At 43.6% G+C, this 18,035-nt stretch overlaps 2 protein-coding genes across 3 annotated transcripts; one reads left to right on the forward strand and one right to left on the reverse strand.

Annotated features, from left to right (window-relative positions):
- Positions 1–401: 401 nt before the first annotated feature.
- MRPL47 (mitochondrial ribosomal protein L47) lies at positions 402–7,258 on the reverse strand. 2 transcript variants are annotated; one of them, XM_035133507.3, is made up of 7 exons: positions 7,151–7,258; positions 5,708–5,853; positions 5,208–5,268; positions 3,737–3,833; positions 2,492–2,622; positions 1,038–1,133; positions 402–671 (listed from the first exon to the last, which is right to left on the reverse strand). In XM_035133507.3, exons 1-7 carry the CDS (start codon positions 7,246–7,248, stop codon positions 557–559), a joined length of 744 nt encoding a protein of 247 aa, XP_034989398.2. In that variant the 5' UTR covers positions 7,249–7,258; the 3' UTR covers positions 402–556. The 2 variants fall into 2 exon arrangements, with proteins under 2 accessions (XP_034989398.2, XP_088525346.1); XM_088669220.1 differs by lacking the exon at positions 7,151–7,258 and adding an exon at positions 6,714–6,756.
- Positions 7,259–8,709: 1,451 nt separating this feature from the next.
- Positions 8,710–16,522, forward strand: NDUFB5 (NADH:ubiquinone oxidoreductase subunit B5). Its single transcript, XM_035133996.3, has 6 exons — positions 8,710–8,846; positions 9,574–9,662; positions 12,279–12,345; positions 13,427–13,488; positions 14,671–14,777; positions 16,285–16,522. Exons 1-6 carry the CDS (start codon positions 8,720–8,722, stop codon positions 16,403–16,405), a joined length of 573 nt encoding a protein of 190 aa, XP_034989887.1. The 5' UTR covers positions 8,710–8,719; the 3' UTR covers positions 16,406–16,522.
- The last annotated feature ends 1,513 nt before the right edge of the window (positions 16,523–18,035 follow it).

Genomic DNA, 18,035 nt, shown 5'->3' on the forward strand with positions numbered 1-18,035 from the left:
TTCTATTTGTGTGAGTTGGAGGGAATGGTACTTGAATACAGGAATCATTTAACTTTTTGCTTCCCTGGTGCCCATGCTACATGCACCATAAATTGGGATTAATATTAACAGACCTGAGCCAAATCCAGCCCAGCTGTACAAAATCGTGCATATTTATGCAACTTTTGATCATCTCATGGGCCAGAGAGCTCTGCATGACCCCCAAAACTTTCCTGTCTTTTAAATATAATTGCTAAGTAAACTCAACATGAGGACCAAAAACTGGTTTTTACAAAAACCAAACTGGATTTTAATTAGAGCACACCTGTTTCTTTGTGACTGCAACTACAAACTATGTGCCATGACATAGAAAACAGTTAATTAAATGGTTGTTGACAAACAAGTCTATGAATGAACAAATATTTTACAAGAAGGATGAAACAGCTTTATTTTAGGGGCGGAAATGAGTTTGTTTTACATCACATGGTATGTTTTGCCTTACTCTTTGTCCATTTACAACCAGTTCAGAAGGAGGAATATTTGTCCCACAATTCCATCAAACATTGCCAACTTCACGTTAACTTTGAGACTGAGCACCAAGATGAGGGAATAGTTCCTTTAAACGCTTCTGTTCCCGCTTCTGCGCATTCTTCTTCCTTGATTCATTGCGCAAATGTTGTTCAAGTCTAAGTCTGCAGGAGAAAACCAACCAGTGTAAGTTAGCGTAAAAGCTGTTTGTTTTATTTACAATTATATACAACAATGTATATACAACAATGTTTTTAGCAGGTGCCCAAGAGAGCACAGTGAAGGCGTCTACTTGAGCTCAACAGGTAGGGAGTTCCAAAATATAGCCACTGCCACACTAAACACGCTCTTACAAACACAGAACGGGTATTATGTGACACCTGCAGTAGTGCCAATTCTGCCGATCGAAGTGGTCAAGCAGGCACATATGGCGCAAGGCGATCTCGTAGCTTTCTCAGACAATCGGCAAAGCAGGACAAATGGTAAGAGGACAGATAAAAGGGTTTGGCTTTAAAGGCTGCTGGTCTTACCTGAGAAAACGATTGATCTTTGGCAAATAGTAGAACCGCTTCCTGTTATGCTTTGCATTTAGGTACCAAGGGATTGGCCATTCCTTGAAAGTGTACCTGCCAATGACAGACAAGGGGAAAGTGTGAGATGAGATTCTTTTGAAAAGCTCATAATTATGTCTAGCCGCCTCCTCCCACCCCAAAATCTCAGGATACATTACATAATATTTTAGAGCCTATTTTTAGCTAAAACACATCAAAGCACACACACAAGCACCAGTCCCTAGTTCACTGTCAGTAGCTGATCTGCCCTGACCAGTTCTTATCTGAGCAAATTATTTGGTTGTTTCAGATGATAAATGCAGGGTGGTAGGTTAATTATTTTAGGGCAGTAGCAGCACTCCCCACCACTTTCCCTAAGGAAAGGCAAAGTGATAACCAGTTTTCCCAAGCCTCCTCTGCCCTTTAGAAACTGAACTGGCTGTGCGTGAAAGGCAGCCCTGACCTGTTCGCAAAGCACATAATGGAAGACTTCACCCCATAGATTCAGAGTTCCCTCCTGCTCAGAATAGCTTACAGAGAAAATGTGCTAGAAAGCTAAGAACGTCAAATGGTAGAAGAGACTTTTTTGGTTCGCTCTTAACTTAAACAGGGAGTTCTTTCCTCAATACGTTTTGCTTGAATATATGAAACTGCCTTGCATTGCATCACGTCCTAGGTCCATCCAGCCCAGTCCTCATACCCTCTTATTTCCAAAGTAGGTGTGGATTCTTATGTGTCAAAGAGGCAATAACTACACACAAGGCAGCAGCATGAGCAGGGCCGGCCCTACCATTGGGCAGAGTTGGGCAATTACCGGGTATCCTATGAAGTCTGCCCTTAAAAGCTAGCCTGCTGCCCTCAGGTGTGATGAATGATGCTGTCCCAGTGTGGAGGTAAGATTCAACTGCCAATCCAGTTGGCATCTGCTCATGGAATATGGGGCACCACCCCTCTTGTCCTTGGCCTCAGGCAGCAAAATGTCTTGAGTCACTCCCGGTACCGGGCTTATAGAAGTACAAAAAAAAACTTTAGGAAAACAAAAGAGAAGGAAACAAGCCTCCCCTCCCCAACCCAAAACCCAGTGAGGATTAAGCATGCTCACTGGCCACTGAATGCTAATTGGATGTTAGGGAAAATATTTAAAAGTCTGCTGGCAGAGGGATCAGAAAAGAATGTCATGGGTGACTGACATTGAAAAGCAGTATTCCACACTGTTTAGCATTTCCTTGCATGTCCCAGTGGCACTATTCGGACTGGCAGTGGTTCCCTGAGATCTCAGGTAGAAGTCTTTCCCAACCCTGCTAGCTCAAATCCTTGGAGAGGCCAAGGTGAAATATTGTACAAAGTGTAGCTCTACACAGAGCCACTCTTGGTATTTGCTCTCCCCACTACACAAATGCTGCTCGGAAAACACCAATAATTCTTTCTTGTACCAAATTACGCGGCCCAAGAAGTCATGTCTCCATTCGCCTGGTCTCTCTTTCTCCTGGCCAGTCTGTAAGAGCCGCAAAGCGTCTTCCCTTTCCTGGATGACAAGATCCATTCTATCCATGGAATCTTTCACCTGAAGACCACAAAAAAGAGTGTTTCAGCTCGAAAGCCACAAATCCACGCAAAAGAGCCTGAGCCCAGGGGAACTCCAGACACATAGCTTTTCCCAAGCTGGTGCTCTCCTGATGTTTTGGCCTGCATCAACCCCAATAAGCACAGCTGTCACAGCTGATGGGAGTCGTAGTCCAAAACATGGAAGGCATTCTGTTGTAGAATGTGCATGGGCTTAGCAGTCTTATAACAGGTTTTGCTTGTCCCTACAAACTAAATCGCACTTTACTGGGAAATCTGTTTGCCAATGGATTGCACTTTTAACAACCTGAACCATAACTACACTGTCCCTGGGCAGCACTGCTGTTGGGTGGAACTTCTTCACCAGAAACTACAGCCAGGCTTTCTGTGACTCGTATCCCTTACTTACAGACTTATTTCATTTTACCATCCGTGCTGGCGCCAGAAAAAAATCTCAACTGGAATCTGCTTCAGAATCCTGCACCCACTCCCTCACTGCCAGGGCTCATGTAGCCAGGGTTGGTGACAAAAATACAAGGAGGGTAAGGGCAAATCAAGAGTTTAAGGAGCCTAATAGAATTAGGGAAAATTTAAAGACTTGCTTTTTTTTTTTTTTTTACTCCTACATAAATGTAGGTAAAAGTTTTCAACAGTCTTTGGAAGAACTGCAAATGCTGCTTCCTTTACAAAGAACAGAGTTGCCCATGTCCAGGTTAGAAACAGATATGAAAGCTAGGAGCTAAATGGCACCTTAAACCTAGGTTATGGGTGCAGCAACAGAATGTCTAGGAGCACTTTTTCTTTATAACAAGTATACAAAGCTGAAAATGAATGAACTGTAGCTAAAATATTATGCTCATTTTTCACATGGTCTAGTCCTTCCCCTGCCCACCCCCCTAATATTCTTAAGAGGGTCTCTTCTGCAGTCTTCAGAGAGTAACTGGAAGTGGGGAGGCACTTCTTCCCTTCCACTTCGTAGTTTTAATCTGAAATATTAGGCGCAGTACTGTGCCCAGAGCTCAGAAACTGCTTGCGCTAACGAAATTCCATGTCGCAAAATGCGCCTAGGACAACGGGAGTTTCTAACACTGGCAGTGACCTCAGCATCATGTTACCTTTTCTAATCGCTCTGGGCTTGGCATTGGCAGCCTCTGCCGTTTTGCTTCTTGCTCCAACGTTAAAAGCATGTTTCGCTCTTTAAGCAGGACGTACCTAAGTCAAAGAACATATTGGTAAGTACTAACAGATTGTTAACTGGGACTCGTTTGCCCTACACCCAGGTCATGCTAAACATAGTTTAGTGTTATGTCAATAAGCAATGAGAAGCTTGGGCTGGAATTCTTCCTCCTCCCATGTAGCTGGAGGTGAGGTTTGAACATTTTTGCTTCTGCCTTTGATTAACTATTGCTTACCATGTTGGCTGGACCCAGAACTGTGGTTAATCTTAACTGTGGTTTGCTTAAACTGTGATTTGAAATGGGCATGTTTGAAAATAACTGTAATTAACTGTAACCAGAGTTTGTTGGTTCTGGGTCATATGAGAAATTATGTTTAAACTAAAGTGGAAGCAAAAGCTCTCAAAATGCACCTCATGGCTGTCCACATGCAATTCAATAGAGCTTTCTGAAATATGTGGAAGTTTCTCCAGCCACCTCTGCCCACTGCTTCTTGGCTAAATTATAATGATATAGGGACAGTGGGTGTCACAACCAGCAGAGGAAAAAGACAAGTTAAAATGAACTTTACTTCTAAGACAAACGCTGAAAACTTGGAATAATTATAGGATGAAACCAGGCCCAGAAGTTTCCCTCCTTAGCATTCATCTTAAAGTCACTCAATGTTTTTAACAATAAATCAGCCATCAGAGTTTGTAAATTGGGGGAAGGGCCTACACAAATTTAGAGATTTGACAGATGAAAGTTTGCTAACATGGAATGAGATAGCTCAAAAAACAGGAGGTTAGGTACTCCATGCTTTCAGAATTTTCAATTAAGGAATCTTTTGTCAAGTATATGGTAAGGAAGATGACAACATGAGAAATCACAATGGCAGCTAATAAATCAAAAGGCCTCTTGGTAAAAACCTACAAATTATTGTTTGACCTGAGTAAAAAGGAGTCTGTTTTCAGGATAAGGTGAGAAAAAGAAGTGGGATTTACTATGCCAGAATTGAGATGATTTAAGATTTGGCATACAATAAAAATCTGCACTAAGTTTATCAATAAAGGAAATACAGTACAAACTTTTATTGCGCCAATATTTAACTCCTGCCAGGTTGAACAGAATGTTTATGGAAAGAAATGTTGAGTGCTAAAGTGTCTGGCTGTAAATGCACAACTATATTACACATGTGGTGGGAATGTCAGCAAGCTTATGAATTTTGGAAGCAATCTGCGAGTCAAATAATATTAACAGGTTAACACTGAGATTTTCCCCAGTGTTGATTTTGTTTTAACTGGATTGAGGAGGATATTCCTGGATTCTGAAATCATGACCAAGCAGTTCTTGAAATATTGTGCATAAGGATGAAACGAGTACAGTAACTTTAAAGAAACATGAGCCATTAGATGCACTGAAAGATACTCACCAAAGTTTGTGCAAATCCTCACTGCTCTTGCCTCGGAGCTGTTCTACTGTCCAAGAATCCCCTGTGGAATCCACAAAGCGCATCGTTGTTTTGGCAGGGGGACAAATGACTGCTCAAAACTATATGGGGAACTGTTCTAAGGACCTGACCATACTGAAACCTGCTTTGCACCCATGACAGCTTCACCAAAACATGAAAGTTAGAAAAGGTGATACAAAAGATTATTCAACATTACTGTCATGTATAATCGAATATTTTTAAATGAACAGAATTAAACATAAATAATGCTAACATATTATTGGACAAAATGATATCTTCAGGTGACATATTCTGAATAAGAGTGTACACCTGAACAGTGATTTTACAGACACATGAAGATATACGCCAGCACAGAGTGTGCTGCTATTGAACTTTTACAATCCCACCTAGCTTACATATCTGCAAAGTGGGAGGCCAGAAAGGGGGGGGGGGTCAAAATTAACAGATTCTGAGTATCTTACCAGATTTGACTTCTATCTTTCCCCAGTTTTTGGGATCATCAAAAAATTCCTCCAGCCCATTCCGAGGCAAGGAAGTATGAAGTAACATACAGGGAGAGACTGTTTCTACTTTTGTGGCATTCTTGTGCAGGTTGTTAAGGATGAATCTGAAGGACAATAAAATAAGAATTTTTTAAAACAACAAAAAGATATAGGCACACACACACAAACCTATTAGGGATGCTGTAGCAGTGAATATTCTGCATCAGCAGAAAACTGACTAGATGACTTCTGAAGGACCTTCCTATTCTACAATTTCATATAATCAAATTTACCTACCGGGTAGTTTAAAGTAAATGTTCAAAGTGTTTTAGTGGTTTTTGAAAACTGAGTATCTGAACTAAAATCATTTTTTGAGGAACCTAGATATTTCTTTAGACACCCAAGAGACTTCAGATCTGGACACTGTACAGTGGGTGACCCCTCTAACAAGCTAGTCTATGTAACAGCTATGCTATGGAAGCCCGTTTTTTTTTCTAGAGAAGGCTGCAACTCATTATGCACAAATCAAATCGAATTCCCTGAACACAGTTGGACTTTGATCTGATAACATAACATAACATAACATAGAACTGTGGAGTTGGAAGCGACCCCAACCCCCTGCAATGATGTTTAGTCGGAATCTCCTTCCTAGCAACTTAGAAGCCATTGATTGGGCCTACCCTCCAGAGCAGGAGAAAACAAGCTAGTTCCATCCTTCCATGGGGACAGAACCTTGAGATATCTGAAGATTGCTTTGAAGATTGCAACTCAATGTCAGGAAGAACTGTCTGACAGTAAGAGCTGTTGGACGGATGGAACGGTCTCCTTTGGAAGGTGGTGGATTCTCCTCCCTTGGGGGTATTTAAAGCAGCGGTCGTCTGGCTGTCCACCGCAGTTGCTTGAACTGAGATTCCTGCATTACAGGGGGATGGACTAGATGATGCTCGGGATCCCTTCCAACTCTGCAATCCTATGATTCATCTACCTCATTGAACGTGGTAGACAGTGAGCCTACTGGTTTCACCCTGTGAGATCAGAATGGTCAGTCAGTACTTGGATTGCCAAATTGGAGAAAGGGGGAGTTAAAAATACAAAAACAGTTAACTAACGTCCTCCCCCACGCATTCCTTTATTGGCGATAACAACAACACAATGCAACACCAACACAATAATAATTTTATTAATTGTACCACCACCACACAATAATTTTATTAATTGCACCCTGCTCATGTGACTGGGTTTCCCCAGCCACTCCGGGCGGCTTCCAACATATATAAAAAACGTAATGAAACATTAAGCATTGAAAAAGTAGCTTTATAACTGTTAAAGGCTTGAACTCGGCACGGGGGAAATTCAAGGAATGAAAGGAACACGGCAAAGCGGAGGTCGCAGGGCGCCTCCTTCCGCCCAGCGGCTGCCCACCTGGAAGGAAAGGACGCCGACGGGCCGTCCCAGGTCGCTGTCCTCAGGAGCTTCGAGAACGGCCGGCAAAGCGCCGCCGCCGCCATGACAGCTTCCATATCCCATAATGCTCATCGGCCTCCGCCGCCGGAAAGCGTCGGCCCACGCCCATAGAGATTGCGAAGAAAGGACGGAGAGGCACGCAGGCCAAACTTCCGGTGTGGGTCGGAAGCCGCTCTTCCTTGGGGGTTTCCTTTGGGTTCAGAACCTTTTACGTAATAGGATATTTGTTTCCCCACAATCCTCCTTGCCCCTACTTGCCTTCGACCGCAGATACAATAAAGATTGAAGAGGCGACCGTGTGAGGTCGTCTTCCGCAGTAAAAACATCGGTCTTGGGGCACCTTAAAGAGCAACATCACGACCAGCCTTTAGTGAACTATACGCAAAAAAATGAATCCAGCGCATCGTGTAGTTGCGGGCAAGATGCCCCAAAAGAAAGGAATTTTTAAATCCGTTTAGGCTGACGTGAAAATCGCATTGGATTGAGAAATTCAGGATTTTTACCGTTAACAGTAACTGAGCAGTGGCTAGACTCCGCCAAGAAACGAAACATAGCGAGCATTTCCTGATCTTGTTCAGATCTCATTTTTGAGGAGTTGACATTCTGTTTTCATTTAGCTTTTTAAACATCCACAAATGAACTCTTCAAATGAACTCTTCAAATGCAAACACTGCTCAAGGTCTCCCTCATCATCAAATCTTCGTCGTCATCATCATCATCATCATTATTAAAGTCAGTGAAGTGTAACTGTGTGTAACTCAGCACCCAGCTGATGCTTAAAAGGAAATTTGGGCTCTGACTTCTAATGTGCAATATGAATAGTGGATCGAGTTGCAGTGAATAATAATGATGATGATAACATCAACAACAACACGTCGCTTTATCTTGCCCAAGGCAACCCAAAGCGACTTACAACCAAACAACCACTTGCATGACGCGCTCTTACGTTCTTATCCAGTACATTACAGTCCTTACAAATGTCTACTCGGAAGTAAGCCTGATAGAATTCAGTGGTGCTTAGCTTACTGGAGAAATACAGCTTCCCCCCTTTCCTTTTAAAGGATTTTGGATGTAATATGACCATGGGCGTTGCCAAGGGGGTGGGGCAGTTGCCCTCCCTTAGATCAAGTAAAACAATAGTAAAACTTAATTAACTGACCAATCACGTCGGTTCTGCGCCCCCTAACAAAAATCCTGACTGCGCTCGTGAACAGGACCCGAATTAAAACAACAACACCTCTTTGCCGGTTATCTTTTCCCTGGGGGAGAACGCCGGGACGAGTCGCCTCCTATTCGCAGCTGCGCTAAGAGAACCCCGGCTCCCTACGAGCATCTAATAGAGAAACCCCGTCGGGTTCTGTGAGCAGCGCATTGAAATCGGACACCGGCTCCTCGTGTCAGTCTATTTTAGTGAATGAATCTACGTGCCGCCCTGACGCCCGTTCTAAAGATGGCGGCGACGCGCCTTCAGCCCCGCTCTCCAAACGCGAGTCACCTTCCTCCGCCGTTACCTTGCCAGTCGCAGGCATGGCGGCCATGAGCCTGCTTCTCCGAGCGGCGGCTGCTTTCGCGGCCAGGAGGACCTTTCCGGGCCCGGGTCTCTGGGGTCGCTTCTCCCTGCCTGGGCGGGCCGCCGGCCGCTCTGTGCTCATCGGTATGGCTTTCCTAGGGGACGGGAGGATCGGTGGGGTGGGGTTTTTTCCTGTCTGGTTGACCTTGAGGATTTGGGACAATCCCTGAGATTTGCGGGGGGCGGGCGGGCTGCCACCATATATGTGCAATAATAATAATTTTACATATAATATCTAACTGTATTATATCCAATTATATCAAATTGCCGTGACTCTCCTGCCTGGGAAATCGATTGCGCAGGCAGACGTTCAACTGGCGAAGCTTTCTTCCAACCTGCTTGGTTTGGGCCAGCCATGCAGAGGGACTTCTGCCACTCAACCGCCCTCCTTCGCCCAAGGGCTACTTTTCTTGGAGGAGGGTGTGCTTTCAAAGGCATGTCGATGATGAAAATAATTAGCAAAGCAATCCTGTCTTGGCTGGGTCAGAGCTGGACAAATCCCATTATTATTATTATTATTATTATTAATTAGTTGTTGAATTTATATACCACCCTATAACCCCGGGAGTCTCAGGGCGGTTCACAGAATAAAACCAAGATATAAAACCACAAAATACATAATAAAAATAAAAACAACAACCCCATAGCCCCCCCAAAAAACCCCACACCCCACAGCCTCGGTTTTTCTCTTTGTAAGAATAGCTGTGTGGGAAAACAGAGGAGAACACAACCGAAGGTCTCTCTGTAGGCTTGACTGGGTCACAGAAACCACAGCTGGCTTTGCGCTAACACGTGGAGTTGATTTTTGCAGCTCCAGTACGCCATGGCAGTGGTGGTGGGAAAAGAATGTTTGTCATCAAGGCGACGGATTTTTACGACAGGCGATTCCTGATTTTGTTGGTGAGTCTACACTCTTTGGGGAGGGAGGAATTGTAGGAGACCAAGAGGTGTCACACGGGATGTTTTGATTGTAAGTGATATTCTGTGTTCTAAATGCTACTGTATTCAATCTTCCTAAGCCCAAGGTTCAGCTTTACCTTAGAGATGGCTTCTTGAGCTTTGTAAGTGGAATAGAGATACCTGTGGACCAGGGTCGGATTTAGGTTTGATGAGGTCCTAAGCTACTGAAGGTGATGGGGCCCTTTATATGTTATATTTTAGGGAGCAGGCTAGCAGGCGGGGTCCATTACTTACATCATAGGAGCCTACGCAACACAAAACACTGTTGCTGTATGTAGGTTTTATTTTATTTGTTTTTTTATCTTATATTTTGGAAATGTACATCCAGCTTTTTTTTTCTTTAATTTTTTGGGGGACCCCCAAGAGAGTGGGGCCCTAAGCTATAGCTTGTTTAGCTTATATGTAAATCCGGCACTGCTGTGGACTATATAAGTCACCTTTCTTTTTTGCAAGTGGATATACGATGGCTTCGGTTTTTTTTAATAGTTTATTGGTAACTATAGGATTAGAAAGGGGGCAGCACCAACTCCCCTCTTCCTAGAGAGCCCTTGTACAGTGCAACCTGTTACCGTGGGATAAGGGTGGCTTCAACTTTGCAGCAGTTCTGGTGACTGTTGTTTTTTTCAAGGTTGGATTTGAGCCCAGCTACAATGCTGGGATTATTGTGTCATCGGCAGAACTATTGGGTTTAGGTTGGGATCCATGTATGCTCCAAAGAATTGCTCATTTGTTTTCATGGCAGCACTTCCTGTTGCCCAAGAGATAAGTCTCCGTTCAGTGGCTTGCCTCTTTAGCAGCTGGTATCCATATCAATGAAGAGTGGGACAGAAGTACAGTAGTTTTATTTTAAAACATTGTTCCAGCAAAAACAATAAATGAAATTCAGGATTCTTATATCTCTATGTGTGCTTTTTACTTCTTTGGATCATTGCCATAAACAGACAATAAGATACAGTGGAACCTCGGTTTATGAACACCTCGGTTTATGAATTTTCGGTTTATGAACGCCGCGGACCCATCTGGAACGGATTAATTCATTTTCCATTACTTTCAATGGGAAAGTTCGCTTCAGTTTATGAACAGACTTCCGGAACCAGTTACACCCATGCTTCAGTTTATGAACATTTCAGTTTAAGTACTCCGCGGACCCGTCTGGAACGGATTAATCCACTTTCCATTACTTTCAATGGGAAAGTTCGCTTCAGTTTATGAACGCTTCAGTTTATGAACAGACTTCCGGAACCAATTGTGTTCATAAACCGAGGTACCACTGTATTTCAGAGTGAACTGTGTACATTCATTTAGAGGTCTTTTCACATGTGTAACTTAAAACGCCAAGTGGTATCTGAATATTCAAGAGTCTTAAGTTCTGAATAAATGACCATATCTTGTATTATTATTATTATTTCTAAACCACTCTTAATCCAAGGATCACACGAAATACATAATTTAGTAAGAAACAAAAACAATAACCTCCCCCCCCCCGAGTTTAAAAGCCCCTGTTGTTGTTTAGTCGTTTAGTCGTGTCCGACTCTTCGTGACCCCATGGACCAGAGCACGCCAGGCACTCCTGTCTTCCACTGCCTCCTGCAGTTTGGTCAAACTCATGTTCGTAGCTTCGAGAACACTGTCCAACCATCTTGTCCTCTGTCGTCCCCTTCTCCTAGTGCCCTCAATATTTCCCAGCATCAGGTTCTTTTCCAGGGAGTTTAAAAGCTCATAGATTGTTTAATTAGATAGAAGAGGAATGTTATTGTCTGAAATATTAGGCTAGAAAATATATCTTAATAGTCCAGATTGTAGTGTTTGTATTAGAAGAGATTCAGTGTTGGAAGTGTTCAGAAGCAGAAGGCTCTTTAATACAGATTTGGTGGTGATGTAAACACGCAAAGAAATACTGACAGATGGTATATAAGGAACTTAAGCAAATGTTTGAATTCACATTTCCAAAAAATCCAGAAGCCTTCCTTTTAGCAATAATAGGAGAGAGGAGAGGAGATACCAAAGGAAGTCAAAAATCTATTTTTGTATGCAACAGCGGCTACAAGAATAGTCTATGCAAGAAGCTGGAAAGACAAAAAAAGTACTCCAACAAAGGATCAAAGTTTGCATAAATTAATAGGATTTGTAGAATTAGCAAGCGTGATGGCCAAAATAAGAAATTGGGAAGATAAGAAGTGTGTTGGAATGTTTTGGAGAATATTTAAAAAGAGATGGCATTAAGCTTAACCTACAAGTAGGGATGAATATGTGATCAGCAGTAGACAAGATAAACAAACGGAAGTGATAAAATAGGGTGGAGAAATTACAGTGAGGCAGCGAACCAAAGAGTTTGAACCAGGATGCCAAGGAAGGATAGGTTGGGAAGTCTGTGTAGGAACATGATAAGATGACAAATGTATGTAGAACAACAACCGGAAAATGTATGAATAAAAATTATATATATAAAAGGAGAGGTTCTAAAATTACTGGGGTTTGATGAAGATGTTGGGGTACTATGTATTTTTGCCACATAATGATCTTGCTGCTTCTTGTTTCCTTTCACTTTCTAAACAGAGGTTCTACATTTTACTCACCGGAATCCCAATTGCTCTCATTATAACATTTGTCAATGTCTTTATTGGTGAGTATTTCTGCAGGTTTCATCCTATTTTGAAGGGCTGACATAAGAAACTGTGAAGTAAAGCAAGCAGTTGCATCTCTCTGCTCTTTTTCAATGACATTAAATCTGGTTTGGGTTAGTACAAGAACTGCCAGGTGAATATTAAAAATCCCCTGGAAGGAATGGTCTCAAGCAGTACTCCTTTCTCCTAGCCTCAGTGGATGGTGTGAACAAACATCTTAGTTCACTTAAAACAAAAAAACCAGTAGGTGTTAAAACGTTTTGAATAACTACCACTTAACCAGAAAAATGCGTCTCTTGGTCGTACCTACGGGACCACCTCTCCTGGTATGCCCCGCGGAGGACCTTAAGGTCCATAAACAACAATATTATGGAGACCCCGAGCCATAAGGTGGCTAGATTGGCCTCTACTAGGGCCAGGGCCTTTTCAGTATTGGCGCCAACTTGGTGGAACGCTCTTTCACAGGAGACCAGGGCCCTGCGGGATTTGTCATCTTCCCGCAGGGCCTGCAAGACAGAGCTGTTCCGCCTGGCCTTTGGGTTGGACTTAGTCTGACCCCTGTGTTTTCCTCCCTCATGGCTTGGATTTATGGACAACTTAAAATGAGGCTGCATTTTAAATTTTAATATTGTATTTTAATTAATTGCTTTTTATGTTTTATTGTAATTTTATTGGTGTTAGCCACCCTGAGCCCGGTTTTGACTGGGGAGTGCGGGGTATAAATAAAAATTTATTATTATTATTATTATTATTTGTTTTCATGCCATATCTGCTACCTGTAAAACTGAGAATTGTTAATGTTGGTTTGTTGTGTTATTTGTTGTGTTTGTAGGGACAGGAATTCCCCACCCTCATTTGCATGTTTCTCCACAGTTTTTTGTGTGTGCTTGCTTGAATGTGAGTCTCCTTGAACTTGGTGGGACTTACTTCTGAACAAACATGTTAAGGACGGGACAGCAAACTTTGAATTAGTCCTATTTTGAAGATACTGTAATATGTTGTGGCTGGCAACAGTATTCTTTCTTGACAGTGTTTTTGGAAGTCTATTGCATTTGAACTGAGCTTCTTCTTTCTCACCAGGTAAAGCTGAACTGGCTGAAATCCCTGAAGGTTATGTCCCAGAGCACTGGGAGTACTATCGCGTAAGTAATAATAATTTATTATTTATACCTTGCCAATCTGGCTGGGTTTCCCCAGCCACTCTGGGCAGCTTCCAACAAATATTAAAAATACATTAAAACATTAAAAACTTCCCTAAAGAGGTGCTGCCTTCAGATGTCTTTTAAACGTCAGATAGTTGTTTATCTCTTTGACATCTGATGGGAGGGCGTTCCACAGGGCAGGTGCCACTACCGAGAAGGCCCTCTGCCTGGTTCCCTGTAACTTGGCTTCTCGCAGTGAGGGAACAACCAGAAGGCCCTCGGCGCTGGATCTCAGTGTCCAGGCAGAACGATGTACAGAGCTGAGTGCTTATTGTAATCCTGGTTTGGGAAGGAGCTTTCTGGGCTGCATCCAGACTTTCCCGCCTGCAGACAAAAGGACTCCTTTTGTTCATGGAAGGGAGTTGGATCCATTGGAAACTTCCACCAGAGGAAGGAGGATGGTGACAATTTCTGCCAGTTTTCTTTTGCCCCTTAATCCCACCACCGATGCTGATCCAAACCTCCAGAGCAGATATTTGGAAGGTGGGAAATAGGGGACTGTGAATTCTGGAAGCATGAATTGCTGAGCAGCGCCTCTTCCCATCCCTGTAGCACAGGGTTGGTGGAACTGGATTGAGTCAGGCGAGATCCTGACATTCCCCAACCTCCGCAGGTCACTTTAACAGCTGGATTCAAGTCCTAGCAACTAGGGATGTTAGGATTTGAACCAGAAACATCATGCATACTAGGTACATGGTCTTCCAGTGAATTATTTCCTTTCTGATTCCTCCATCTGCCCATCTTGTCAGATTCCTGTATTGTTTGCTCATTCCATTGTTTGCTCAGCCCCTTTCCTTCAGCAATTGGTTCTCTGGGCTCCTGACCCCTTAATTCCCTACCTTTTAGGCCCTCCTTCCAATCAGCTCTCCACTCTTAGTCTGCCTCGCAACAGCTCCTCTTTCCTTGGGGCGTGTACAAAATTTTAATCCCAGTCAAACCGGGAATTCACTTTAATTTGCTTCTCACAGGACATTTCGTTAATGACAGCTTTGCCCCCCTGAGTAGCTTGAAGATTCCATGACATCACACCAGACAAGCCAATCCATGTCTGAGGCTCCTCTGCTGTATATGCACGCAGGTGCTCATGATTCCTTAGTGATGCCTTGCTTTCCTTTTCTCCAGCATCCGATAACAAGGTGGATTGCTTGCTATCTGCTTGACCCTCCTGAAAAGGATTATGAAAAGGGGTTGGCATTCCTTCATGCTGAATCCGAGAAAATTGAATTAAGGTAGGGAAAATCAACAGGTAATTGGGTGGTTTCCCAAACTTAGGAACATTAGGAAGCTGACTTACTGTATACGGAGTCAGGCCTTTGGCTCACCTGTTGCAGTATGGTCTGCACCAGGGGGTTGAAAGACAGACTTCCTGCAGTTAATTGGTTAAGTTTGCGCTACTCATCATTCTGTGGCCCACTTTGTGTTTTGTTGCTGGAGATACTGAGCCGTGACGTTTCTTTGATAATATCATTGGCCAACATCTGCCAACACCCTTGGGGGGGGGGGAATCCATCTAATCCAGTCCCCACTCTATGCTGTGAAATGACATCCAAGCAGGGCAAGGGAGGGACTTTCCCCTCCTGGGAGCCAGAGGCAAAAAGTGGTCAAGGTCAGAGGCAAAAGGGAATGAACAGTTGTGACTCTCTCCTTTGAGTTGCGGGCCTTAGCTGATCTCCGTGTAGTGAATAGTATTGCTTCTACAGTTGTCCCTCCTGTTGCTAGGACTGGTTCGGCTCCTGTTGCCAAATTCCTCCCCACAAGCATGCAGGCAGGTGTACACACACAGCCACACGGAGAAAGGCTAGCCTGAATGTGCAGGGAACCAGTGGCCATTTCCACAACCCTGGCTGTGAACGGTTTCCAGCAGCCGGAATTGTGGCTACAGGTTTCAAGCTCCCCCAGATGTTCATTCTTGTGCATGGTAGTTTTTCTCCACCTGCTCCCTTGTATGGGCTCATGCGGAGGAATTTGGCACCGTGAGCTGGCCTCAATTGACCTAATTGACCAACTTAAGTATCCAGGCACATGGGTATTAAATAGCATATGGGTTGCAGCCTCTGCCTGCCAAATTCTACACCAAGGCAGATCCATCTGCTCTGCTGCTTTAAAATTTTGGCCTGACTGGTTGTAGTTGGCTTGAACAATGGATAATGTTGGCATGGCTCATCAGTCACTTTTGAACACGGTTAAAATAGACTCGGTTTAATGGGAACAAGCAGAATGCTACAGCAATCACAGGTGAAATCTGAAATCACAGGTGTTTCCCTGCTTCTGTCAGGAAACGGCATGATCCGGCTTGTTGTGTAGTCCGAACTTGGGCTCATGGTTTCCTTCCAAACAAACCACAAGTGGCAACGAAGGCTTGTTTTTGGCTTACTGCTCATGGTTTGTTTGTTTTTTTGGGGGGAACAAACCATAAACTTGTGTTCATATGACTTAAGAATCAATCAGTTTCTGTAAACCACTTAGAGGTCTTTCTACAATCAAGCAATATAGACATTCTGTTAAATAAAGAAATAAATACAGATTGTGGCTTGTTTCCTGGCACAGGGACAGGAGAGGGTGAAAAATGTGTCCACGTTTCCAGCAGTCTTCACTAGTCCATTGTACATTCACATTAAACCACAGCTTATTTTAAGCATGGTATAATATAACGTGCAAGCGAGCTCCATTGTACAATTGTTTGATCGTCTTAATTTCCTGATTCTTCTTCCCCATCCCGCTATTTTCCTTTTATAGGAGGCAAGAGAAGATGGCACGCAAGCTAATGAAACAGCGGGGGGATGGACCATGGCATTTCTATGAAAGCACCCCCGCAAGTCTTATTGATTATTCTCACAAATCAACACCTGACAACTAAGTTGGTTATCCACCTGTCTCAGAGGTGTGCACCCATAAAAGAGTAGTGGAATTATGTAATGTATATATATATATCTGACTTGGTAACTCAAAATTAAAAAAAAAAATGTTTCAGTTACTTGCTGTGTTGAAGGTTTCCACATGGAGTTTCAGATTCTACAGGGAAAGTGCAAGTTGCTTTTCCCATTAAAAAAAAGAGAGGATTTCCAGCTCTCATGCTTGTGGACCAGTGGTAAAGATGTGCCAACATTTAGTTGTTAACAGACACAGATTTTCCAACATATGGAAAGACAAGTTATGGGCATAGGCAACTAATGAAAAAAATGTGATATTTATTGATTAATAACAACAGTTATTTTAGTAGTAGCAGAAATAATATTTTTTAAACCATGTAGGGAATATTTTAAAAATGTGGCTTCTGGTTCCTTTCCTTGCCCCTCCTCCATGCACTCAAAATCTGCTTTGGAGGGTCTCCCAGTCACCTGTGACTTTGGGGGTAAGGTAAAGGTAAAGGGACCCCTGACCATTAGGTCCAGTCGTGACCGATTCTGGGGTTGCGGCGCTCATCTTGCATTATTGGCCGAGGGAGCCAGCGTACAGCTTCCAGGTCATGTGGCCAGCATGACAAAGCCGCTTCTGGCGAACCAGAGCAGCACACGGAAACGCTGTTTACCTTCCCGCTTGGAGCAGTACCTATTTATCTACTTGCACTTTGAGGTGCTTTTGAATTGCTAGGTTGGCAGGAGCTGGGACCAAGCAACGGGAGCTCACCCCGTCGCAGGGATTCGAACTGCCGACCTTCTGATCAGCAAGCCCTAGGCTCTGTGGTTTAACCCACAGCGCCACCTGGGGCCACTTTGGGAGTAGGCTTCTCTAAATAAGAATGTCTTCGGCAGGTGCTGGAAGGAATGCAGTGAAGGCTCCTGCCTGACATCAATAGGCAGGGAGTTCCAAAGTGTCAGCACTGCCGCACTAAACGACCAAGACCTTACAGATGTGGTTGTGGGTATTATGTGGCATCTGTAAAAGTGCCAATTCTGCCAATCGAAGCTGTTGAGTTGGCACATAGGGAGTAAGGCAGTCTTGTATAGGAAGCAACTGGTCCCAAGTTGTTAACTGGTGCCCTTGAGATCGCCCCAGTAGGGGATCAGCAACCAGTGCCGAACTCTGAGCTGCAGTGTTTTGCACTAACTGCAGCTTCCGGCTCAAGCTTGAAATCACAGAATTGTAGAGTTGGAAGGGACCCCAAGCGTCATCTAGTCCAACCCCCTGCAATGTAGGAATCTCAGCTGAGCTTTTTGTGAGAGCAGCATTCAAAATATTCACCCCACCTACCCCCTGAAAGTGCTGTCGCCTAGAATTCCGACATAATGAAATGCATAGCTTAGCCCCACTTCTTAAGTGATGTTTTCGCCTACCATAGCTGCCAAGTTATCCCTTTTTTAAAGGGATTTTCCCTTGTGCTGAATAGGCTTCCTCACGAGAAAAGGGAAAACCTGGCAGCTATGTCGCCTACTTCTGTAGGAAGATGCTACTAGCAGTTATTAGGGACCACTAGAGGGCAGCCCTGTATTTCTATATCATAGCTTTGCCAAAATACTGAACAGCAGCATAGGGCAATCCTCACAAGG

Source organism: Zootoca vivipara, chromosome 5 (genome assembly GCF_965207765.1).
Source record: "Zootoca vivipara chromosome 5, rZooViv2.hap1.1, whole genome shotgun sequence".
NCBI lineage: Eukaryota > Metazoa > Chordata > Lepidosauria > Squamata > Lacertidae > Zootoca > Zootoca vivipara.